At 40.3% G+C, this 26,544-nt stretch overlaps 2 protein-coding genes across 2 annotated transcripts in view; one reads left to right on the plus strand and one right to left on the minus strand.

Moving 5' to 3' along the window:
• The first annotated feature begins 6,673 nt into the window (after positions 1-6,673).
• mep1bb (meprin A subunit beta b) lies at positions 6,674-15,395 on the plus strand. Its single transcript, XM_044220606.1, has 14 exons — positions 6,674-6,815; positions 6,927-6,945; positions 7,055-7,105; positions 7,203-7,246; positions 7,367-7,445; positions 10,087-10,204; positions 10,368-10,546; positions 11,169-11,387; positions 11,654-11,806; positions 12,546-12,761; positions 12,884-13,351; positions 13,433-13,612; positions 14,002-14,146; positions 14,824-15,395. The coding sequence occupies exons 1-14, from the start codon at positions 6,741-6,743 to the stop codon at positions 15,044-15,046; spliced, it is 2,169 nt and encodes a 722-aa protein (XP_044076541.1). The 5' UTR covers positions 6,674-6,740; the 3' UTR covers positions 15,047-15,395.
• phlpp1 (PH domain and leucine rich repeat protein phosphatase 1) overlaps positions 15,358-26,544 on the minus strand; it is a 46,564-nt gene continuing 35,377 nt past the window's right edge. Inside the window, exons 6-17 of the mRNA XM_044220605.1 lie at positions 25,511-25,738; positions 24,004-24,206; positions 23,537-23,597; positions 22,737-22,832; positions 21,962-22,117; positions 21,420-21,620; positions 20,693-20,855; positions 20,445-20,575; positions 19,943-20,053; positions 18,514-18,708; positions 18,130-18,358; positions 15,358-18,009 (exon numbers count right to left, since the gene is read on the minus strand). Of these exons, the coding sequence (XP_044076540.1) occupies positions 16,696-18,009; positions 18,130-18,358; positions 18,514-18,708; positions 19,943-20,053; positions 20,445-20,575; positions 20,693-20,855; positions 21,420-21,620; positions 21,962-22,117; positions 22,737-22,832; positions 23,537-23,597; positions 24,004-24,206; positions 25,511-25,738 (3,088 nt within the window). The 3' untranslated portion in view covers positions 15,358-16,695. The remainder of the gene's footprint in view (positions 18,010-18,129; positions 18,359-18,513; positions 18,709-19,942; positions 20,054-20,444; positions 20,576-20,692; positions 20,856-21,419; positions 21,621-21,961; positions 22,118-22,736; positions 22,833-23,536; positions 23,598-24,003; positions 24,207-25,510; positions 25,739-26,544) is intronic.

Raw genomic sequence — 26,544 nt, forward strand, 5'->3', positions numbered from 1 at the left:
AGTGACACACTTTCTATTGTTTTGGCTCTGTGCTTGGGCACATTGGATTTGAAGTGAAACACTAACCAATGTGCTGACTTTCAGCTTCAAGGGTGTTGGAGGGTGTTCACATCCATATTGTTCACATCTAGTGTAGCATTCATAACCCTTTTTATTCGTAGTCCCCCCTCTTCTCTCTTTCAAATGCAATGCCCTGGAGTACAATGCCCACACAACACAAATGTGTGAATTGTTCAAATATACACTTCACTGTACACAAGTGAAATATTCAAATCTGAGACTCCATTTTTATGGCTTTTTGGGGGGCATTTTCAGCCTGTTTTTCTATAAGTCAACATGAAATACTGTACTATTTAATCTTTGGAGGACTTGCGATGCTGTTCCACACACGAGTTTGTAATAATTTACTTACCAAAGGGTCCCAGGGGTTGAAATGGCTAAATGTGACTCCTTGTTGTTTCAGCAGCATGGTGCTTTAATGGATGAGAGTACATTTCTGCCATGTAAATATTGCTGTCTATAGTATGAGTTACCCATTGTGTCAGCAATGGTGTGCTGCTTTTAATTACAATTCGATATTGCATGTCCCCCACACAACCATGAATGAAATCAATCACAGTGAGTCAAAGGTACACATGGTGGCACTTGAAAATTAAGTTTGAATTTGTCCCAGAAAATGCAAATGAAAAAATCCACACCTTGAAAGCAGGGATGAATTATCTTCAAAAGAATTAAGCACAGTGAAAATATTGCCTTGCATGCCACTTGCTCTCCTTTATTACATGTGTGAATTCAAACTTACACACAAACCAACACACAGAGAGGTGGCTGGAACAGATTGAGTCAAAGCTTGAGATGAAAGCTGTATACGAGGTGTAATGGTGTTGTCAAAAAAATAATTGTGATGGCCACAGAGGGTAGAAAGAAATGAATGTCCAGGATAAGATAAAACACAGCATGAACATCAAAGTGGTCTGGTGGGAATACATAATATGCATTTAAAAGAAAGTTTGCCTTGCAAGGAAAAGCCACAGCTGCCTGTAGATAGCCCTGACTACAGTTTGGGCAGAATATTAATCACGCTTTTTCTAAAACATAGTACTTTCTATTGGTAACAGTGTTTGTGCACATACATTTGTAGGGTTTTATTTGTGAAACATTACAGTTCAATAGGACATTTTTATTAGGAATGAAAATCAACTGACCACAGTATTTCAGTGATTTAGATATTTGTACCATTGCATATCCCCCAGGGACATCTTTGCATTTCACTTGAGAGGTCAGAACAAAATGTCATTGATTTATTTCATTTGCCCTTCCATTTGCTTACTAATTTAAGGGACATGTTGATCATGATAATTGTTGTGGGAATTTTGTATATTGTTGCAAGGACACTTTTGACTTTGGAAACAGCAGTTGAGAAAATAACAAAGGTCCATTTATTAGCTGTTCTGGAGCTTTTGATCATATAACATGATTTTCATCAACAGATGGAGTTAAGCTAACATGGATAGTAAATGGAAATCTTATATACAGTGATATACAGTTTTATAACAACTGGGCAAACTCCATCTGCTGATGAGGATCATATGATATTGTTAGCTTCAACCAGCAAGGGATATTTAGATGTCCATTTGCAGGAGGAAGAATTTCTCGGGACAAGGAATATAACATTTACGTTCCTTTACTGTGGAGGATGGCAACATTTGTACAGTTTGTAGAATGCTGTAACTCTAGTGCAGACGAACTTTTCGAGTCCACACCAGAGTCAGTGAGCAATCACAACAACAGCATGTAGGCTACCAACCGGAACTAGAAACTAACTGCCCCCTACGTAGTTCCGGTAGCATCCGGTAGAAGGTAACATTACCATAACAAATGATCATTTATACCATACCAACATGACTGACATAGGCTTACTAAATAACATGGGAGATTGTTTTCTCCCACCCTGGACACTCCCCTCCATCAGGATCAAAACCTCACGCCAGTTTCTTTCTGTATGCAGCCGGCCTCGTCAACAAGGCCCAGGACCCCCACTGACACCGATTTTATATTTTATATTTATGATTCTTGACCTGCATGAATTGCTCTTGCAGCCATCACTGCTTGACAGTTCAGGTTCATAGAGCCATTGGATCTCTGACTGTGAAGTTGTGGGATATTGCTGGTCATTGGCAGGCAGGTGAAGTTTACTTTATGTCACATGTACAATCACTGTATCGATCTTTTTGAGCTAATCAGAAAAAATAAGGAAAATTACTGATAAGCACTCAATGTTCAATAGCATGAGCATAATGATTGCATGAAAACTAAATAAGCACTAATAACAATCTAATTGTTACTGTACTTTTCATTGGCACAAGCATTTGTCACATGGACTCCTATCCCATTTATGATGGCTCAAAGCAGATCAATCAGGATTCCCACAGACACAGGAATTGGCAAGAATCATGCATTTACTAAACAATCATTGAGGCAGTATAATGAAGTTTGGCGGTGGGCCAACCACATAGATCCACTCTCTCATGAAGTGGTGTTGACAAACTGCTGGAGATCTTCTTGGACCATTGGCATTGCCTGGATGCTGGTGGTGATGGAGATGAGGGTGGATCAGCAACAACTGACAGATAAAAGACTATGCAATGTTGCTACAGCACAATTCTCATAGATCCAATTACTTTGGTAATTTTAACGTTACATTATAAAGTACTATAACATTGCTGGAACATCCATTGAATGTAGGACTTTAATGTGATGACATAATGAAATGCTGTATTGATAGAATAACAAACACCTGATTACAATTGCATCAAGTTACTATTTTCCACAAACAGTAACCTGAACACTCAAAGGCCTTATCCCCAATAATGTATGCTATGTGAGTTTGAATCACTATGTAAACTATAAAATGCTATGAATGCAGTGAGAAATGTACAGATACATCCTCTGATCATGAGATCAATGAAAAGAGTGAGCATGTTATTAATGCGATGGTGGAAGGGATGAAGCTGTGCTGAAACCGCTCACAGCAGGACTGATGTGCCACACAACAGCTGGTTTTACTGCAAATGAATGAATTGTCTGTAAATACTGGCGGTATTCACGCTTTTCTAAACGTGTGTAGAATTTTTCAAGGGTAATACCGATGTGTCATATAAATGATATGATAATACAGCAACCTTTACATTCTGCTTTTTGTTTAATAATAAGTAACATGTGACTCAACGGTGGAAATAACAGCTTTGCCTTTTGTCCTGTGTTTCAAATTCATGTCATGTCTCAACTGTGATTTCATATCAGTATAGAAAGGTGCATTGTGAAATTCATGCTTCATCATACATAAGCTTAATTAATTGTGACAGAGGATTAGCAAGGAAAACATTTGTTGATTTTCACACCACTTCCAGCAGAAATGAGAGTGAATTTGCACACACACACACACACACACACACCAGCACACGTATAACACATGCACACACACTCACAAACAAACTATTCCAGGTATACACAGGCTGCCTGGACCTTATGATATCAGTAAGCGAATAACATAAATATAAAATTTGACAGAATTCAAAAATTAATTATTTTAAAGGTAAATGACTACTGTATTTAAAGTGCAGAAAATAGTTGTCAGTCTGTGTTAAATGTCCTGGAATTCAATCTGTCCATTTCATTTATACTGGTTTCTTTTGATGTCATTTGCAACGTATGTTTGATTTTGTGCATCACATAAAAGCTGAGGTATAGCACTAATGTAGGGTAAGCATTTGCAGTCTAATGTGTGTTTGCACTCAAACATTTACATCTTCGCTATCACTGGGGTGTAAAATCCCTGTGATGGGAGCTAGGAGGAACTGGCAACATCGAAGTGTCTTTCAAAAAAAGGAATACATCTGTGTAGATACAAACAGCAAATAATATAGGAGAGGGACCTACAGCAAAGCAGTAAATCACTTTCTATTACACCCCCCAAGTAATTTATCCTATTAATGTTTTACAGATTTCATGTATAGAACCAGAAAGCAAATACAATTTTCCACCTCTTGAAGCTAAATTCAGCAGCTAGCAGATCTAAATGAAACGGCTCACCTGAACCTGAGCTACACCTTGAGAAAATACAGGGATATATTGTAATTCTTTAGTAATGAATGAATGAAAAAATAACTTTGAGGAGGAATGGACTCACCACCTGCTTGAGTGATCACACATGAGCTTTTTCTACACAATACAAAATAGTCCAAACTACCAAACATTTTGGGGGTATCATGTGCACTAGGATTCCTTCCCAGCACTGTGTATTAGGTTTTTATTATTTTTACTCTTGCAAAATGTTGCAGGTGCTTCACATACTTGTATAAAATCTTCTTGTGGTCAGTCCCTGGAAAAATATGGCCAAAGCCTGAACTGCATCAGTTCAGCTCCATTTGTTCCATCTATTCCATGAATCCATCTTTTAAATAATATAAAGCAGAGGCCAAGAAATATCAATAAGTAATCACCAAATCCTAAAATATGACAAAACCAAACCACCCAAAGTTTGCATGAATGTGACAGCTGTGTTTGATGGTTTCCTCCTGCTTTGTCCTAGTTCTACTATAATCAAGGGCACAATGAATTGCAGCTTTATTGACAAAAGCTTTAGAGTAAGAGACAACCCCTCACTGATTAAAAAGACTCACATGATGGATCACCAACCTTATTTGGTATGGGATTAGATGTTGCTCCTGTCTTTTTGATTAGCATGAATGGACATAATATTGTGGTATTAAGTAACACATACATGGGTCAAAGAGAACACACGAGAGTGTATGTCTATTAATCAAAGTTGTGTTGTTGCTCCTTGGTCCAAAATGGTTGAGAAAAACTTGAATTTGTCAGAGTTCATTTTTAAGTTGAAGGAGTCACCATGATCAGGACAAGAGGTGTACTTCTATCTCTACTATCATCTGCAGGACAGTACAAATATAACACTGATTCAAAGCTGCAGACGAACTTTTCGAGTCCCCACCAGAGTCAGCGAGCGATCACAACAACAGCATGTAGGCTACCAACCGGAATTAGAAACTAACTGCCCCCTACGTAGTTCCGGTAGCAAGGTAACATTACCATAACAAATTATCATTTATACTGTAATTATCTCAACATGACTGACATCCCAACATGACTGACATAGGCTTACTAAATAACAAATATATAACAAATATAACACTGATTCAAAGCTGTGGACACAACGAGGACACAGTGTTGCTGATGGAAGCATCCAAAACCAGCACAGCCAACATCAATCAGCCACAGTGCTGCCCTTCTTCCAGTCCAACCTGCGCCACCTATTGGCAAAACAAATTACAGCAGCATCAAGTTAGATGTGCAGATGTGCAGATATGAAGATGAGCACTATCTAGAGGTAAGGAAAGTAATAACCTCTGCAATTTTGACACTTATGCCACCTGCAGGCAAGGACTGTTACAACAATGATGGTTGCAAGTGCATTGTACTTCTTTTTTAATTGAAAAATAGTTGGCTGGACAAGTAACAATTTCTCCACACAGTTAGAACTTAATCTCATTTGTCAGGTGAGCAAGCACTGCAAAAGAATTGTATTTCTATTTGAGTATCAACTGGAGGTTAGTGTGACACAATGATGCTCCATTTTTACTAGAAATTGCACTTTAACAGGTGGTGCAGGTTTTGAATATACAACTTAACTGAAACACACACAAAAGTAGAGCAGCAGCTGTTTTAAAGAAAAAGAAAAGAAATGCAGTAGTAGCAGTCACTGCCAGCACGTGGCACATGTGACTGTTTTGATGTAAAACTGCTGTGTTTCTCAGAAGGTTTATAATGATAAGAGCATCACATTCTGTCTTGCCATTCAACAATCAATGTAGCACAAAGCAGTGCCTACAAGAAGTCATAAATATTGTTTGTATGTGTGGCATATGCTGTACTGTAAGAAATCTTTTAAAAATGAATGTCATTGTGATCTTTGACTACTAAGCTGGAACTGTTGGATGGCAGAGCACAGTGCAGAGCAATTTTACAAACCTACCAAGGTAATGGTTATCTATGACATGGATAAACTAAACATTGGCTTGTAATGAGCTTTGAACTGCTTGTAAGAGCCCTGAGAATAATACAAAACTGAATGCTGCAAGTATATCCGGAGGCTGCATTTATTTTTTATTCAATGTACAATTATAGTGGAAAAAACAGCCTTAGAGAATGTATTGATTTTTTCTGGATCAATATAAGTAGTGGTTTGGTGAAAGAAAGAAAAAATACAATGCATTTCAACAATCACTGTTGCTTTCTGATGTATGGGCATATACCAAAGGTGGCAACTGTATTTCATTAACAGCTACAATTTATTGCTGTATAAATATAGCCTATATACAAACTGTGAGGAAAAATAGAAAAGCTTAATAAAAACAATGCGTTATAATTTCAGAATGTTACGTTTTTTACATGGGTCTTGTTGGAAATTAACCTGGCTGATATAGTACATTACTACCTTAAAATGTGTCCCTTATTCTGGCAGTAAAGATTTTTTTAGCAGATAGCAGAGTAGATTGAAGTTGTTGTATAACTCAAACCCTTTACAGCTCTGTCAATTATCAGCCTGTGATCACGTGTATTTTATTTCCTGCATGCACCTCTCTAATTTCTACCTTCTCAGTGTCTGTAAGAGCTTAGTACCAGTCCCCGGCACTGTCCCATGTAGAGGGACATTTTAGGAGATGGCAGGAAGAAAGCCTACAGGTGTACTTCTTCTTCACATTGTATGCCTCTTATGTGCTACTACCCTTTGCTTGGTGAGAAATTGGTTTATTTTGTTAAGATACTATCGTGTGATAACAAGAATACTTGATTTTTCATACATTTTCCAATCAATAACATTTACCTTTCAATTCTCTTTTGTTTAGCCCACAACAAAAGTATTAGGTAAGTGATTATTTTTTGAAGAAAGACACAGACTGCACTTATCATTGTCACTTTTCTGTTGCTTTCATTTTAAGTTTCTTCACATTTATTTTCATATCCACTTACACAGACTATGATGTGGATGGTGGACGGGACCGTGACATTTTTGACATCAATGAAGGTATGCAGAAAGAAGGAAGACACTTTTCTTCATCATGTTTCCAGATTATTCTTCAAGTAACCATTGTAAACCAATTCTTTGTGTTTGGTCTCCATAGAGGCAGGGTTGAATCTTGTAGAGGGAGACATTGTGCTTGATGAGGTATGTTAATTTAACTGCTTGAAATTTTCAGCTGCACAACTGAATTTTGTGGACTAAAGCTTAAACATGACTCATTATGTTGTTCCTTTCTTTGCGATTGCTTTTATTGACCTGCCACAGAGGCAAACTCGAAATTCCATAATAGGGGATGAGTACAGGTGGCCAAAGACGATCCCATACTACATGGAAGATGACTTAGGTAAGAACACTTGGAAAAGTATATGTAAGTTCTCAAAAGCAATTAAATTCACCTGGACTTAGAACATTTTTCTACATGTACATTAATGTTTTTTTAAGGGAATGTGGATGGATTTATACAATATAATCACCTATATTAGCCATGTGGTAAGCAGTGGTGGAAAGTAACGCCATTATGTCATTCTTTTACTTTTGATACTTTAAGTACATTTTGTTGCTAATACTTTTGTACTTTTACTTAAGTAAAATTTTGAATGCAGGACTTGTATGGAGTCAGATCTGTCTCATTAATAATTAATGCTCACAGAGATTAACAGACATACAGACACAAATGTATTTCGGGATTTATATATAAATGACTCTCTCCACATAAATATTCTTCAGTGCACACAAAAATAATTATCTTTGTGTATAAATGTAAAATAAATCCACATATAAATAACAAAAACATATTTGGTTGTTGTTACATTTATATACAAACTGTCATTTGTAAACTTCACTGCATTTGTGTGTGGGTTTTTTTGAGACTCCCCTGAAGTGGCTCGATCATGAATTTATTATTAGAACTTAATAAAATTTGGTTCCCGTTAATTTTCTAAGGGACATTTGTGTTGTGATATTTAAACAAACCGTCCGTCAACAGGGAAATAACCCTCTTGTGTATGAGACTGGTCTCTTTAGAGAGCTCCAGCCAGCTCACAGCAGGGTCAGTCGGTGAACGTCACTGGCCGGCTGACTAGCTAGTGACTCCCGCAGGCGCTTGCTTGCTACCTCGTCGGTTTGTGGAGCTTCTCTCTGCTGTTTTGGTGCGGGAGAAACTGTCACTGTGTTAATTTTAAACCATCCGTCAACGGGAAAATAAAAGCCTCTCTCCTGGGCCTGTCTAGTTTGTAGCACCGGCATGTTTTATGAGCGCCGGTTAGCAGCATAGCTAGGCTACCATTAGTGTTAGCAGACGCCTGGAACAGTTGGATGAAAGGGAAGGAGCCATCTGATTCGCTACAGATACTTTCCTGTTAAAAGAAAATTGTGAATCGAGCCACTTCAGGGGAGTCTCAAAAACCCCCCACACAAATACAGTGAAGTTCACAAATGACAGTTTGTAAATGCAGGTTCAACAGTTTGTATATAAATGTAACAACATCCAAATATGTTTTGGATGAAAATTGCAAATACTTCATACATATGTGAACCTTAACTTTTTACATGTGGATTTGTTTTACATTTATACACTATAACAATAATTATTTTATGTGCATTGAAGAATATTTATGTGGAGAGTCATTTATACATAAATCCTAAAATATATTTGTGAATCCTTCTGTGTGCATTCATTAATGTCACTGATCTGACTCATAGGCTTGTAATTGAGTATTTTTATAGTGTGGTATAAAAATACTTAAGACTGTCATTGTTCTACATTTGTGAACAAACAAAATTGTGAATTTTGGTCATTACCTTTCTTTTTTTTACTTGTCAGACTGTTTTTGTTCAATAAGGTCCTCTTTAATAGGTAAATAAAATCCTATTTATCCCCTAAATGATCACGTTGATACTTCATGAATTTTAGGAAAATATCTTCTCAACATGATTTCATAAGAGGTCCAACAGGGAGGTAGACCTGTCTGGGGTCTAATTAACCCCAAACATGAAACACTATGTAGGATGACATACTGTACATTTAAATATATATAAACACCCTCCACGTGGGTGGTCTCATCCTTCGAGCTCGGGTCCTCTACCAGAGGTCTGGGAGCTTGAGGGTTCTGCGCAGTATCTTTGCTGTTCCTAGTACTGCATTTTTCTGGACCGAGATGTTTGGTGTTCTTCCAGGGATCTGCTGTAGCCACTCCTCCAGTTTGGGGGTCACTGCCCTGAGTGCTCCGATGAACACGGGCACCACTGTCGACTTCACCTTCCAAGCCTTCTCCAGCTCTTCTCTGACAAATATATATATATATATATATATATATATATATATATATATATATATATATATATATATATATATAAATTATGTATAATGCATATAAAGGCCATAGGCTATATAACATATGAAACATGAAATATTTACTTATTTGGTGTAATTTGGCTTTATGGTAATGTCCATATTTTGTCACCTTCATCAAATATGCAAGCTCAGTTTGTGGCAAGGGGAAGGGTTACCACTCACCCAATATGTACTTTTCTACATATTGGGTTTTAATGACGTTAGAAGAAAATAAAAACAATATTTAAAGGAAAAAATTGGTTGAGGTTTTCAATTGTTATTATATTATTATTATTATTATTATTATTATTATTATTACACATACAGCAGTGGGGTCTGTGGTTCCTCAAACAGTGAGTGTTAAACAAACAGAAACATGAAAAAATACTGATATTTTTGTAAGTTACTACAAAGAAAAAATCTTCCATTACTGTAGCTGTGTCATCTAGCATTACCTCAAAAATCACCTCAGAGTTGGCAGTTTAGAACAGAGGCAGAACATGTACACCACTGGGCATATACTGTATGTTTGATGTTCAGCCATTTACAGCGTTATGGGAGTAATCTTGAACGTTAACATGCTTAAAAAATTCAACAGAGGCCTTTTATGAAATTACACTGCACTATCTTTGATTCATCCTCTTCTCTGTAGAGATCAATGCAAAAGGTGTGATTCTGAAGGCCTTTGAACAGTACAGGCTCAAGACCTGCATCAACTTCAAGCCTTGGAGCGGGGAAGCAAACTACATTTCCATCTTTAAAGGGAACGGGTAAGGCAGAAAGAATTTTTATACTTTTATGTTCTGTTTAGATGGCAAGACAAGCTGTACTTTCTCATGAATTAATGCATTATACTGTATATACTGTATTTTATAATTACAACAAAAGTCCTCGAAAAAGACGATACATAAAAGCCATGTTTTTTTCCAAAAGCTGTTTCTCCTCTGTGGGAAACCAGCGAGTTGGGAAGCAGAGATTGTCCATAGGGGGGAACTGTGACCGCATCGCCACCATTGAACATGAGTTCCTTCATGCTCTGGGTTTCTGGCATGAGCAGTCCAGGGCAGACCGCGATGATTATGTCAATATCATGTGGGACCGCATCTCAGAGGGTACTGAACCTCTCACTGCTACTCTGCCAACACTGCCCATTCATGCTCCCACATATAATTTATCCCTTTATGACGTGCTTACTTCATGACTTCTATTTGCATGTGTATGATTATAATTTTGTCAGATTGAGAAGGAGTGTAAAGTAGCTTTTATACATTACATTTATACAAGCTTTTAAAAAAATTAACATTCTAATGAATTAGAAAAATCACTTCAGTTAATACAGTGTTCAAGAAGTTTTTTATGTAGGACTTGAAGGAAACTTCATGCAGCAGTTGATCTATTGCTTGTGTGATAAGCATGTGCATGCGATGATTTCCTGGCTGCATAATCTTAACAAGATAAGCAAGAGACACTGTCAGCACATCATATCACACTTTGTATCTTAGCTGCATTGACCTATGCTCTTCAAATTAATAAATCAAATCTGTTTTTAAAGTCTGTGATTAAAGCACAAAGTAATTTGATGTGTCAGCAATCTTTTGTCAAGTCTTTAAGCAACTTTTATGAGTAATCCTAACAATCATCTCTGAAGTCGACCCCCATATTTGGAGAATGGAATAAGACATTGTGATAATGAATTGAACTGCACTGAGACCTTTATTTATGTCTGATCTACAGGTAAAGAACACAACTTTAACACCTACAATGACACCACGTCCAGCTCTTTGGGCGTACCCTACGACTACAGTTCGATGATGCACTACAGTAAAACTGCCTTCCGCAACGGAACTGAGCCCACCATCGTCACCAAGATCCCTGCTTTCAGTGATGTCATTGGCCAGCGTATGGAGTTCAGTGACAGTGACCTGCTCAAGCTGCACCGCCTCTATAACTGCAGTAAGAGTCAACAAAAAAAACCCAAGCTGGTGTTTTATTATCTATACAAGAAATGTTGTGTCAGCTTGCACCAGCCATTTTTCACCACCTAATTATTATTATTAGTAATGTTAATGTCAGCTGTCAATTAGATGGCTTATCTCCTGCATTCTTGCCACATGGTAATATGTGGATGAGCAAGACATTCTTCTACCTGCACAATCAATCAGTTTATAGCAGTTCAAAGACCTACACCTGTGTATGTGTGTTTATGAAATGTCTTCTAGCCCAGGGCTCCACGTTCCTGGACTCGTGTGACTTTGAACGTGAGAACATCTGTGGTATGGTCCAGGGACAAGGGGATAAAGCAGACTGGGTCAGGGTTGCCAAAGCCGCTGGAGGGCCCAACACTGACTATTCCAACATGGGCAAATGCACTGGTGAGAATTATCTCACAGGAATATACATGACACATGGTGCAGATACTGTACATATCTCTGCATTAAAGGATTAGTTCACATTTTTTTCAAGCCTGCCTTAAAACAACACTCACATGCCTGTACTGTATGTGAACTGAAAACGTTTTTAGTCACTGAAGTTGTTTCTCCTCTCCATACTGGCCCTGAAAAAACCCCATTTCAAATGCAAATCCAATGTTGGTGGACAAAATTCAGTCCTTGTTCTGTGTAGAATGTTTTCCAAAGATCAACCAAAGCTAATATGAGGCTTCAGCAGTCTGTGTTAGACAAATCTTCTAAATTCACAGACTTTTTAGTATGAAATTCCCTATTTGTGTTACTATCCCTCCACCACAGCTCAGCAAGAAAACACTGTCCAGCAAAACACAGAGAGGGAATTTCATACTAAAAGATCTATATTTTGGAAGATACCCAATTGATTTGTTAGACAGATGAAACTCACTGAACTTAAATACTGAACTTTAAAATGCATTTTAAAACAAGAACTGTGGATTTTGTCCCCCATCTCTTACATTAAATTCGTATTAGGAGGGGGTCTCTTCACACCCAGTATGGACAGGGGTAACAATTACAGTGACCAAAAATCTATTAATCATTGCGATATGATAGATTGGCCTGTATAATCTTCCCTCTGTGAAAAGTACATCAAAATAATGATTAGGTATTGACATTATTAATCAAGGGAAATTTTAATCTTTAGGTTCGGGGTATTTCATGCACTTCAGCACTGGCACAGCCAACACTGGGGATACGGCGCTGCTGGAGAGCAGGCTCCTTTACCCCAAAAGAGGATACCAATGTCTGCAATTCTTCTACTACAACAGCGCCGGCCTCAGCGACACACTGAGGATCCATGTCCGAGAGTATGACAAAGCTAACCCCAACGGAAAACTGCGCCTCATAAAGACCATAGATGGTGACTATTATTAAATTCTACGACTGCTTAAAATCTACTGTAACAATTCTGCTTGAGAAATCTGGCCATCGTGCACTTGTTGTTCAATAAATTACATGTTTTTACCTCATGTGCTGTAACAGGAGCCCCTCAGGAGCTGTGGCAACTGCACCACGTGAGTCTAGACGTCAAAACAAAATTCCGCGTTGTCTTTCAAGGGACCAAGGAGGGTTCTGGGCCGTTGACAGGGGGACTGTCACTGGATGACATCAACCTTTCTGAGACCACCTGCCCAGAGTTTATATGGCGCGTGAAAAACTTCAGTCATGTTATGGAAAACACCCCAATAAACACATCAATATTCAGCCCCCCATTCACCTCTAAGGAGGGTTACACCTTCCAAATGGAGCTGTACCCCAGCGGTAAAGCAGGCTACCCTGGTGAGTTGTCGGCCTATGCTCATCTGGTGGCTCGTGAAGGGGACACAGGACAGAAATGGCCCTGCCCCTGGAAACAGATAACCATGATGCTGATGGACCAGCACCCACACATCCAAAAGCGCATGTCCAACCAGCGCAGTGTCACCACTGACCCTAACATGAAGGCAACAGGTACGTAAAAAACAAATCATGAAAGTACTGTTTTTGCTGTAATACTATATTTATACACTATTTCAACATCCTTTTAAACAGACTCTGACATATTTTTCTGGGACGACCCTCGCAAGGTGGGCATTGAGGTCACAGATACAGATGGGTCCAAGTATTTCCGAGGGCCAGGCGCCGGCACTGCAGTGTATCTCACCCACCTCAGGGCCAAGAGCAGGGATTTTATAAAGGGAGGAGACGCCATCTTTCTCCTCACCATGGAGGGTAAAAGCAACAGAATAAACTCCACAGATTTCAACATAAAAACTTTCTGTGTCCAAATATATCAAAGCTATAACGGAAGAAATGTATTGCTCAAAAAGCTAACCATTTATGTTATCATTTCTTTGTGAAGCCACATCCATCCTGTCATACATATCAATTACTCATTAGTATGCAACATTCTCATCTCTGCCACCCATGCAAACAGCACATTTGTGGGATGTATACCAGTGATGCATTATTACATCCATGATTCATATACCCACTTGGCAGAAAAACTCTACAGTCAATCGTGTAATCCAATCATTGCCTTTCATTTCATTATTCATGTTCATCGATGCTTCTCCACTTGAATCCAATTAACCTCTTTCTCATTTGCCGTCCCTCCTCAGATGTGTCTAATCTGACAGTGACCCAGCCTTACACAACCCCGTCACCCCCACAACCTGTCACCACTGCACCCTCTGATGTCTGCCTCAATGTACAGTGTCTGAATGATGGAGTCTGCGTGGTGGACGAAGGGAAGGCTGCTTGCAGGTGTGTGCTTTTTGACTGACAAAACTGAGCAAGATTGATATCACTCATGTCTGTATGGAAAATATTAAGCTACTGCTAGCAGCCAGTTAAATTAAGCCCGATTAGCTTAGTTTAGTAGGTAATTATTTTATTTAGCATAAAGACTGGAAACAGGGGGAAACAGTTAGCCTGGCTCTGTCCAAAGGTAACAAACTCCTACCAGCACCTCTTAAGCTCACTAACTAATATGATATATCTATATTGGCCGGGCGCAATTACTTTATGTTACTTTTGGACAGAGCCAGGCTTGTTGTCTTTGTGCTAAGCTATGCTAACCACCTGCAGGTGGTAGCTTCATATTTACCGTACAGTTATGAGAGTGGTATTGATCTTCTCATCTAACTCTTGGCGAGAAAGTGAGTGTAATTCCCAAAATGTCTAACTATTCCTTTAAGAGCCTTCTGGGATTAAATATTAGAAAGACTTTTGGTTTTGCCGGTGGTTATATGAAATATTTGATCCTCAAGAACTGCACTTTCTCGTAAAAGCTAGTATATCAGTTCAGTAGTGAATCATTTTCCATATCATCTTGTCCCATTGTCCCAAGTTCTACCTTCCACCAATTTTTCATCACCTTCTACACATGCTCTGTATGAATGATGGGAATATCATCCTCATCCTTTTTCTCTGCTCTCCAGGTGTGTTGTGGGTGATGACTGGTGGTACTACGGGGACAGCTGTCAGTACAAGGGCTCCATCATGGATAAAACCACCCTTGCACTTGCCTCTTCTCTGTCTGTGCTGGGAGTAATGCTGGTGGTTACAGCAGTCAGTGTCATCTGTGTGAAGAAGAAGTACAAGAAACGCAGAGATGACAGCAGTGTCGTCATGGCAAACATGAGTGCCACTAGGAAACTGTAGTGGGAGACTCTTTCAATGACAATTAGGAGAAAGACAGACTTTAAGTAAAATAAATAAATACTTTTCAGTTGAATGTTTATGCTAAATATCATGTAGAGCATGCTTTAGATTTATGGCTTTTAACTCAATATGTCAAGCCATCACATACTGTAGCGTCATAGCATTATATGAGACTGCCCCCTTCTGGTCATTCAATGTAAAAACACTAGAGCAAACTAAATATTATTGTAAAATTATTTTGAAGTCTCTTATATGAACGTTTTAATATCAAATGTACATTATTATTAAAAACAAAGCACAGATAGCATGACTTATATTCACAAATTTAAAATTTATTATAACAAAGACAGGAACATCTGTGTTGTCTCTTTTCCATGTGGATATATTTGTTTGTATTACTGAACTTGACACAGTCATGCCGGTGATAACAGTTACTGTAGGAGGGAGGTGGGACTAATATTACGTTTAAGTGTGCATGTATGTGTGTTTGTGTGTGTATGTGTGTGTGTGTGTATGTATGTGATGTATGTGCGTGCATGCAAGTGTGCATGCAAAGATCTGTCTATTAGTGTTCATTAGATACAGTGATGACTACAGGACATCACAATCAAACAAAGTGGAGCAATCCATAGCAACTTTGTGTCGTTACATTGCATGGAATGTTCGGGTTTCTGACCTACAATTGCACATACATTTGTATGTGTGTGTGTCGTATTTGTGGGTCTACGTTGTAAGATAAAGGGGTTGGGGGTGGGGGGTGAATCACACATCCTTCCCACCACTAAAACCTTCACCGACATACAGGTATGCAGTTCCTTTAAAAAGCATCAGTATACAACATTTCTCTTATTTACAATTATTGGGGGAAAAAAATCACCATTTCTCTCAGAGAAGATTAGTAAAAGTGACTGAGTCACCATAAAGAGTATGCAACTCCTAGGAGTTAGTATTTAAAATTTCTACAAAACATTTCTATGCCATTTTACAGGCCAAGAGCCATGATTTACTGAAGAAATACAGTATTTTAAGTGCCCTATCTACAACACTTAAGAGTGGTATTACTGGTGTACCATTTGACATAGTTCACTGATAATAAAAAGATTATGTGTCTCCGTTTTTAAAAAGTTCTTTCAGCAACTTCACTGCTTTCACATTAAAAGATATGGTAAGTTCTTACAAAACAAACAAACAAACCATGGAATTGTTATCCATATTAACAAGTGTTGTGGTGAGCTAATGCTATTGCAAAGAGACTAGTGTTGATTACATATTCAGCTGGTTGTCTAATGTAAAAACAACGGTCCACAGTCTGTGAGAAGGGCACAACCATGAACATCAGGTGTGTGTCCACAGGTTTTTCAGGGTTGAGTATCATTAAAGGGCTCATTTGCTTGTTTCATTTTATGAGTTGCTTGGATAAAAATGGGTGGAGCAGGTTACAGTGCATGGTTCTTCAATGATGTGGCTGTGTAGAGCAAGGAAGGCTGTTTAGAAAAAGTATGATTAACCTTTTTCATGTGCATTTTACAGCCTCTTGAGGAAACGCATTTATTTGTGTCCATATATGTAAAATCAGTGTGGTTAGGATGATGGTAGGCTTCTGTGCAAGCTGCAGCTGCAGAGATGAGGCTGTTTGATGGTGTTGCTGTTCAGAGAGGGGTGTCGTAGTAGTCCGTGGGCTGATCGGTCCCAGGTGGCTTCTGCTGTTTCTGCTGATGCTGCTTCATGATTTCCTTCACCTCCTCCTCCAGCTCAGGTGGGATGATGAACTGGTCATCTGGGTCTGGCTGGGCCGGTGCTGTGAAGTAACCCCCGGACTTCTTAGAGGGAGCGTCAGCAGCCACCTCAATAAGGTTGTGACTCTTTTCCTGGCGTGCCACCGACCCATTAATCCTTCTCTTGCCTGCCAACTTCCCTACGTCCCCACCTCCTGCTCCGACTCCCTGCCACGACTCGTCTCTCTCCAGCCCATTCTCGGCCTCACCGAGGTTCATGTCGACCCCTTCCTCCAGGGGCTCTGGGGTGCATGGTGGTGGAGGAGGTGGGGGAAGAGTCAGCAGGGCGCGCTCCTGGCTGGAGGACGAGGGTAATGATGTTTGGGGTGACGGGGAGGACTCTGCTTTGAGGCAGTGGACATCCGCCTCTACTTCCACACGGCTCCCATTAGAGAAAACACCAGCGATGGGCTCCTCGTCCTCGCTGTCCAGTCCGTTGTCAGACAGGGCGCTGGAGAAGGTGGCACTAGAAAGCTGCCTCTGGAAGGACCCTGCTAAGCAGGCAGGATGGAGGGTACAGCAGCTGCGGGCAGAGGGCAGCTCTGAACCTGGGAACAGGTACTGGCAGGGCTGGGTGGATGTGTGGGCCTGCTGGTGCTGTAGGGACAACGAGTGGGCCTGATGGTGCAGGTGAAGGTGAGGATGGTGGGGCTGCTCATGCAGCAGCACCAAGGAGCTCTGTGGTGGCTCATCAGATGAGGCTGTGGAGCCAACCTCGCTGCTCATCTCGCTGGTACTGATCTCACTGCTGATTTCACTGCAGGAGGAAGGTGGCACTGGGAGGGAGCCATCTGAGGGCCGCTCCTTGATGGCAGAGGACGATGGGGGATAGGGGCCCAAGCCAGGGCTAGGAGGTGGCTGGGGAGGCTCAGAACAGCAGCAGGAGCAGCAGTCTTCACTCACACTGAGTTGGACCACAACAGCACTGAGGCTGTCTGTGCAGCCGTATCCCTGCGCCAGCGTGCACAGCTTCTTAGCAGCAGCCAGGCCATCGGGGACGTTTCGAACAGCCTCCACAGCCTCAGTGGGAGACACAGCATCCCACAGGCCCCGGCTACCCAGGATAAAGAACTCATCCTGGGGTGTGAGAGTGACTGTCTGCACGTAGGGACAAGGGATAACTGATGGGTAAAGGAAGGAGTAGCCCATGATTCGTGTAGAATCGGTCACGCCATTCACCTTGTTGTCCTGTGGAAAAGAGCAAAAACATCGATAAAGTTCTCATGCAGTGCACATCTAAAATTACATTTACATGAATGTGCTCCACATTGATTTCAATGTACTTGGGATGCTTTCAAGGATCTCTACCTCTGTGATGATAGCCCTGTGCTGCCTTATCCTGCGGTATTCCTCCTCAAGCCCTACATTGTGAAGCAGTGACAGCGACAATGGCTTTCCGTCGCGGCAGAGGATGGCCTGGCACTTGCCCACATTAGCAGCTGTGAGGGTGAAGCAGCCACCGGGGTCGGTGGGGTCATGGCGAATGTGACACAGAGCCGCCGAGCCACCCAGTTTCTGCCCTGCAGTTCCCAGTTTCCTGTGGTGAAGAGGGGGCAGAGTGACTATTTAAAATGTCTAGTCTCAATCAATTAATTGGGCAGAGTATAGTTTGTGATAGAGACTAAAAATTTGCAACATGTTATAGAGGATTTGTAACGGCTGATAAAAATGCCTGTCGAGTCTGTCATGTACCTTTGCATGACGAGGAATGTGTTGGTCATGTAGTCCTCTTCACTCTTGGTCTTGTGTAGTTCTTCAGCCAACACGTCATTCATTGTGCACTGCAAAAGATAGGGCACTTCCACATTCCTGTCCCCATCAAACACACCGTACAGAGCCTCACGACTCCCGCAGAAACTGTTTACTGACAGAGCCGCAACACACAGTCTAAAAGGAACACAAAAGAAGGCCACAATGTGATTGAGGCATGTCAGTGAGGAAACAATGAGGGCTTCAAAGACATAATAACTCCTCTGTTCACATATTGATCATACTACTCCACACACTGATAACCATGGAAACAATGCTTCAATGATTCATTGGACCGTACAGCACAATCTCTGTCATCAAAGCAGAATACTGAACATTACTTACGTACAGACGGGGGACAAATTAAAGGAAAAACCTGAATAAAATGGTAAATGGACTGCACTTGTATAGTGCCTTTCTAGTCTTCTGACCACTCAAAGTGCTTCACACTACATATCACATTCACCTCATTCACACACATGATGGCAGGTGCCAACTGCTCGTCAGTCCAAATATCCAATGAGTGGACGACCTGCTCTATCTCTAAGCCACAGCCGCCCCAAATAAAAGAGTGGAGTAGCATATCAAATGCAGATGCTTCCGTGCCCCAGGGCTCACTGAATGGTTTGGTGAGGATGAAAATGATGTGAATAAAATGCTATGGGCTTTACAGTCACCAGATCTCAACACAGTGTCACACAAATGGAAGATTTTGGACCAACGTGTAAGACAATGCTCTCCACCACCATCTCCATAAGACCAAATGATATGAACTTTCATCTTCAAATCTATTTAGTGATGTCTGTGACTGTCTCTGATGCTATATGTCATTTTGTCATGTCTGGCTATGTTTGTTTTTCTTTCTATCTGTTTTACTCAGGTCTCTCTTGCAAAAGAGATCTTGATCTCAATGAGATTACCTGATTAAATAAAGGTGGTTTATATAAATGAGGGAATACATTGTAGAGGAATGGTGTCCAATAGAGTTCCACAGACTTGGCAAGGAGCACCAAAGCTGTTCTGAAGGCTTGTGGTGGCCTGACTCCATACTAAGACACTTCATGTTGGTTTTTCCTTTAACTTGTCACCCATCTGTATATGGAAATGTGGTAACAATATGTGCAATTGCTTGAATCTCTTCTTTAGCGTGGACATTGAAGTGTTGAATTAGCAATTTAGCCCATACATAGATGTTTTGGAATGTGCATATACATGATTCATGTTTTCAATAAGCACTACTTCAATATTTCCTTCATTTTAATCATCTGGCTTTACCAATGCCTAACCCTTCTCAAGAGGTTTGGATTAGCGAGGCTTCACTGGATGAGTGCGATGGTGGTTGTTTTTTCATCATTGACTGAATTGAACTCACTTGTTCTTGACGCCCGAGGCCTCTGTGTAACCATGACTCCACACAGCGGGCCCACCAGATGCCTCATTTGAAAAGGTTGGAGGCGGATCAATACGGAAGCAGCGAATATTACTGAAAAACAACAAAACATGAAATAGATGAAATTCACTATATCTTGTAGAGGTATAAAGATACATGAGCTACTGTACTGACAGTATTCTATTCAGGATATTTATTAAAAGGTGGTTTATATCATAAAAGGTTAGATTCGTTTAGATAAAAGTAATTTTTGGGGAAAACTAGACCATTACAACAGCAAGTAATATAACAGAAAAACAAAGTATAGTACAGTAAGTACAGTATATGAACAACAATGAAATTTAAACACACTGGCAGAAAAAATATTAAGCATAAAAAAAGAATAAAATACTCCCTGTGCAAAATGTAGATTATAGTCACATTGTCATATGCAGAATTGCACTCTAACTAAAGCAAAACGACCTATACAGAAATAATGACATACTTGAGCTGCTCGAGGGTCTTGTGGTCCAGGTTAAGACGAGGGTTTCCAGTCAGGTCCAGCTCCTGGAGCTTGGGAGGCAGATTCTCTGGCAGAGTGATCTCATTCAGCTCATTACAGCTCAGATCCACACACTGACAACAGAGGAAAATATGTGAATACTCACAAACATGCACATACAGTACGAGCTTATGGGCTCACATATGCTGTACATGAAGATGCACAGAGATGTGCTGTTACTACTGTCTTACTTTCATCTCCATCAGCTGCATGACTTCAGGAAAGACCTCGATGGAGTTGGAGTGGGCGATGAGTGTGTGCATTCGCCGGCAATTCATGATGGTGGTAGGCACAGTCTTCAGCATGTTTCCGCTAAGGTCCACCTCCTCCAGCTCCTCCAACTTGGCCATTTTACTGAAGAATGAGGGGAAAGCATTGGGTAAGTTTAGTACGTAAAATGATGACTTATCGTTTAGTCAAACGACAGAAAATTAATCAACAACAATTAATTCATTTATCAAGGAAAATTGGCCACATTCTATGGTTCCAGCATCCCAAACAACAGCAGATTTGCTTCCTATTTCATATCCTTGTAAATTAAATCGCTTTGAAGACTTGGACTCTTGGAATTTGTGTATTTTTTACTATTTTCTGACATTTTATAGTCAATATAAATTAGAGCTATATATTGGCCTGGCAATATATCACTGATATATAGGTATCTATGTATATGTTGGCCAAGAAGTACAGAAAGTACAGAATTATCTCAAAAAGTTTGAGATAATTCAGAAACAATGTTACTAACAAAAATCCAGTAGCGGTCGGGCTATAGTCTAAATGATTAACACACTAATAAATAATCAGATGAATCGATAATGAAAATAACCATGAGTTCCAGCCCTAATGTAAAATGTAAAATACAGGTGAGTGAGTAGAGAGAAAAGTAAATGACAGTCAGAGTGATTGGAAGTTCTTTACCTAGCCGGGAAGGTCTGGAGATGGTTGTAGGCCATGTGCAGAACACGAAGGTGTGTGTGGCCCGTTAACATGGGTACACACTTGTCTGTCAGCCGGTTATTGGTCAGGTAGAGTTCCTGCAGGATGCTGTGGCTCTCTTCTGATAGGCTGGATGGCGGCAGGTGCTCCAGCTTATTGGCTGATGCATTTACGCATCGTAAGCTGAAAGTAAAAATGAATGTACAGACTCATTTTTGTGCACTCATTTTGTACATGAAAAATAGCGATGAGTCACTTTAATTACAAACTTCTACATGAATTCCTACTTCTATGACCCCCATTAAAAACCTCTCCCTCTCCAGCCCTTGTACTGGTTGGTTGTTTTTTATTTGATTGTCATCCTTGCCTATGGATATCTTGTCCTCGATTAAAATCCTATTCATAATTTCTGTCCTTCATTTTCATATACCTGCATTCTTTTTCCTACGCTTACTCTTCTTGTCAAATGTCAGGCACATTAACTAATAAAAAACAAATCACTTCCAGCTGATGATTAATGCTACCTGTCAGATTTGAGGAACAGGTTGCAAGGCAGCTCCACCAGTTGATTGTGCTGTACATCTAAAACCTCCAGCAGAGGGCGCTCCACTCTTTCAGGCAGCTTCTGCAACTGGTTATGTCCTGCACTCAGCTTCCTCAGACTGTTGCTGCATAACAACCTGCGGCATGAAGAACATACAGATGTTTCAGTCAGTACTAGAACATTAAGGATAAATATGTAGACTCTTATGAACCTACAGTGGTGTATAGATGTATAGATAGATACATAAATAGACTGTAACTGAAGTAGGCTAAACACTCATGGAAATGAGGATAGTGCAGGAGGAAGATGGGGGCAAAGGATGAGCATGTGAAAACAGAAAATAGCAGTGCCTCTAGTGGAGCCTGCAGCTGGAATTCATCATTCTGACACTTATTGGGTAAAAAATAAATCTGCAGGCAATGAGGGGACCAGGGAAAGAGAGGGGGGGGGAAGAAATATTAAAAATGAAAAGAGAGAAGCAGATGGAGGAAGGTTGATGGTGGAATGATGGAAGGTTGAGTCGATGCGAGACAGAGAGAAGAGGAGGAGGAAGTGAGCAGCATCTGAACTGACCTTCTAAAAGGCTATATAAAGAGGAAGAGAATGGACAAAGGCTGTGGAGGTTACAGGCTATCTGTGTGATTTATGAGGCTCTATGGGGGATAGATGACTGGCCGACAAAGGGCAGGGAGAATAACGCAGCATTGTACTCTATTTACAGGCTTACGGACACATTCGCTGAGAGAGAGACTCACCGCGCCGGGAGATCACTGAAGAGGTTGTGGCTCACATCCAGAACTTCCAGTTTCTTAGCTTCACACAGCCAGTCTGGCAAGGACTCCATATGGTTCCTACAGGAGGAATGGGTGATGATGATGAAAAATTATGTGCAGTTTGTAAAGTGAGACACCTAACATGGAATATAATGTACTGGGATACTGAATGTATTTGAATTCCCAACAATCCTGCTCTAGCAGAAACTTCAGTTTTGGTTTAAAATGGGCTTTTCCCCCCATATTTTGTAATATTTCAGATTCACTTTATCAGGTAACTGAAGTCTCAGCTGTGTCGTGTTTCAGACAAAAAAGGCAATAATAATTACAGCTCTCAGCAGATTATCTGAGTTGCTACGCTCTCTCAAGGCCAAAGTGGAAAAAGGGTTCAAAAATAAAAACATTTTCAAATAAATTCAGCTCTTAAAATTAAAGTACTCTTTCTATGCCTTTTTACTGGCCACAAAGAAGCAAAGTTACATTAGCCTATCTTTCACTTAACAATCAAAGGTCATGTGAAAGGTCAGGGCTGACACAGTTAAAAAATGACAGCCCTCTAACATGTGACATTTCCCTACACTTTCAAAGACCCGTTTACCAGGTATTTGGCTGTGTAGTTGCAAGATCTTTAAAGCAAATTGTCTCACCTACACTGAACAGTTACTGCTCTTCTACTTTTGTAGGGCAGAGAGGATGTACTGTAAATGAGCTACATTTTCAAAATACCTTTTCCAATTAGTGTGTATGTTTATGTGTGTTTGTACTTGTGGGATTTTTTTCACCTCGAGATGTCCATGTAACTAAGATTGGAGGGCACAGGACTGACATCCAGTTGTCGTAGCTCTGTAGGGAGAAATCCAAACACATTAACCTACAGCAAGGACAGACGCGGCCTATTACAAAAGCAGGTAGATGGAAAATGGAGGGGAGCATTTGGGAGGAGGGAGGGGGGTGTGATGACAAATTAGAGAGGGATGATGGAGAGAGACAGGAACTGCAACACTAATGAGAAAAATGAATGCATGTAGAAAGAGGAGCATGGGAGGAAATAAAGTTATATGGGAAAAGAAAGGAGTGACTTCTCTGAGGTAAGACATATGTTACAGGTTCAGAGAAACAGATTCATATCAGTGATATCAGCTGAGAAACCAGTGAAGTGGTGGTGATGTGAGTGGGAAGGGGATCTGTCTTTTCTAAGCACACATGATTGCCCTTGCAGAGAACATGAAGTCCTGCGTGCCAAACCCACCGTTGTTGGAGGCGTAGATGCCTTTGAGCAAGCAACCCTTGGCCTTGAGGCTGATGATGCGGTTCCTCTCACAGTGAAGCACCTCCAGTCTGGGGAAGACTGAGGCGTCCAGGTCCGTCAGCCTGTTATCCCTCACATCCAGCTGGGTCACGTGCCTCAGCAGGTCGGGCTCATCTGGCACCATGCTGGAGATCTTATTCAACCTGACAGAGGGAGCGGGGAGGAGGCAAAGGTTCAGTTCCAATTGGATCAGGCTGAGCTGCACAGGCTGTGGCCTTTCTTGTAAGACAGGGAACATGCCTCAGGTGATGGCTGATATATTGTGCAGCTACTTGAGTTCTGTTTAGTACTCAGCTGCTCTGTGCACAACATTGATGGAAGTTTTTTTGGTGTACAAAGTGAGTTGTGAATTTGATGCACTTGAGATGATTATCATTCTGTCATCTACTGATGATATCTTATGTTCAAGCATTCAATTATTAGAAACCATCTAGGCAAAGACTGATATAAAAGACATAAATATATTATTCAGTCCCATTAACCAATACCAGAATTTGGTTTACTATATTCAAGCTAAAGCAACAGCCAACAATCACATCATTTCCCTGTTTGTCTTAATTGACAGACATAGACTTTGTGATGAAAAGAGGCATTATGGAGTAAAACTGTAATTTTAAAAAATGCTGTTGGGAAATAAAAACTTTTGAAAAGGTACGGCAACAATTTTGATAATGAATAATTTTAAGTAATTTATCATGGGAAAATTCTGAAAATGTGCTGGTTCCAACATCTCAAATGTGAAGATTCTTATATGATAGTAAACTGAATATCTTTGGGGTTAGAATTGTTGTTCACACAAAACACACATTTTAAAGAAGTCATCTTTCCCCCTGGGAACTTGTATCAAGCAGTTTTAACTATTTTTGACATTGTATAGACTAAATGATTCATGATTGAATCGTATTTGTCAGATTAAATCAATAATGCAAATATGAGTTAGTTGCAGCCCCAAACTCATCAATTCATTGACTCATTGCTTCAACACTTGACTGGACTCATTTTCAAAGAATAAGAACACATCCCCTTCAGAAATACCAAGTGATCTTTGCCCAAACAGGTGAGAATGCTGGAAAATGTATTGACTGACCCTGTCTAAGCAAAGTCAGGAGTGAAGTATTAACTGGTAAAATAGTGCAAGTCACTCCAGCTCTGTGCTTTTGCAAACAGTGGGAAGACACCTGATGGAGCCACTACAGGCAAATGATTTCCTGATTCTGTGCTGTCTGGCTGTCTGCTCGTGTTTTGGCTTCCTCTTAGTGGTTTTCTTTCTATCATTAGTGGGATAATATGTGTCATTGAGTACCTTGCTTTGGACAAGCATGACTGAGGACTTAAAGTGATGCTTGTTCTTGACAAAGTTGTCAAATTTCAATCACAAAATCCCTATCATAATCTCCTAATAGCAATTTTTAAAAATATTTGTAATAACCTGCCTACATGGCCGTACCTTAGATCGATGTGTTTGACACGGAGCAGTCTGAAATTCTGCAGGGTGAGTGTTTCTAGGTTGTTTCCTGCCATGCACAGCTTCTCCATGGACGCCAACTGCTCCAGCACCTGGGGCACGTGGTTGAATTGGTTGAAGGAAAGGCCTACGTAACTCAGCCTCTGGAGGGAACCCAGCTCATTGGGCAGCTCATCTAGACTGTTGCCGTCCAACAGGAACGTCTGCAAACTGAGAGAGGAACACAAGATTAGACGATTGACTCCATTCATGAAAGAAGTGATAGGCAGACTGGCATTTTAACAAAGAATTTTCTTTATTTGCACAGATAGTGTAGCTCAGGATCAATGATGTTGTGGCAACAAGGACTTCTTCAACAATTTCAGCAGTCATAATCAGTACACGTAATGTCCAGCAGATGGCAGTAGCAGCATAAATGCCCTACTGGCCACTTCAGGAATTTACAGGCATACCAGATCATTCCTGCAGATTCATTTCTCATCTAGCCCGCTTTCAACTCACTTACCTGTTAAGTTTCAAATGAGCTTTGAGTTTAAAGGACATGTACTATCCATATGCCAGTACTGACCCAGCTACTAAATGACTCCCTTAATCTATGTATTCCCTATTGTCATGGTGGGGTAAATTGGACCGGATAATGCATGAATTATCAAGTTTAAGACCCTTATTTAATTTCATTTTACACATTTTTACATTTTGCTGACACTCAGAGTAAAAGAGCTTTTCCACAGGTAAGGAGGCTGATACCAGAGCTCAACCAAAACTTAAAATATTCTGAGCATTCCCGTGAGAAACTAAATGGTTTTCAGACAGCAAAATTATTTTTTCCATCCTCTTGAAAATGTTGGCCTAGAGATAAAAAAAGTGTGATTTTTTTGGGGGGGGGCAGAGTAACAATGTCACCAAGTAATTAATTTCAAAAGTGTAATTCAGTGGTTCATCAAAGAGAGTCAGTGTTTTACTGGCAATAGAGTCCTCAAGAGGAATACGAGATAAATTGTCAAGCTTGTAAAGAA

This window comes from Siniperca chuatsi, linkage group LG13 (assembly GCF_020085105.1).
Source record: "Siniperca chuatsi isolate FFG_IHB_CAS linkage group LG13, ASM2008510v1, whole genome shotgun sequence".
NCBI classification, from domain to species: Eukaryota; Metazoa; Chordata; class Actinopteri; order Centrarchiformes; family Sinipercidae; genus Siniperca; species Siniperca chuatsi.

Bases quoted from the DNA above. Each gene is read 5' to 3' on its own strand.
- mep1bb (XM_044220606.1), top strand. From the start codon at position 6,741: ATGGCAGGAAGAAAGCCTACAGGTGTACTTCTTCTTCACATTGTATGC. The intron at 7,247-7,366 runs GTATGTTAATTT...GACCTGCCACAG, and splicing joins GAGACATTGTGCTTGATGAG to AGGCAAACTCGAAATTCCAT. The intron at 12,762-12,883 runs GTGACTATTATT...GTGCTGTAACAG, and splicing joins CCTCATAAAGACCATAGATG to GAGCCCCTCAGGAGCTGTGG.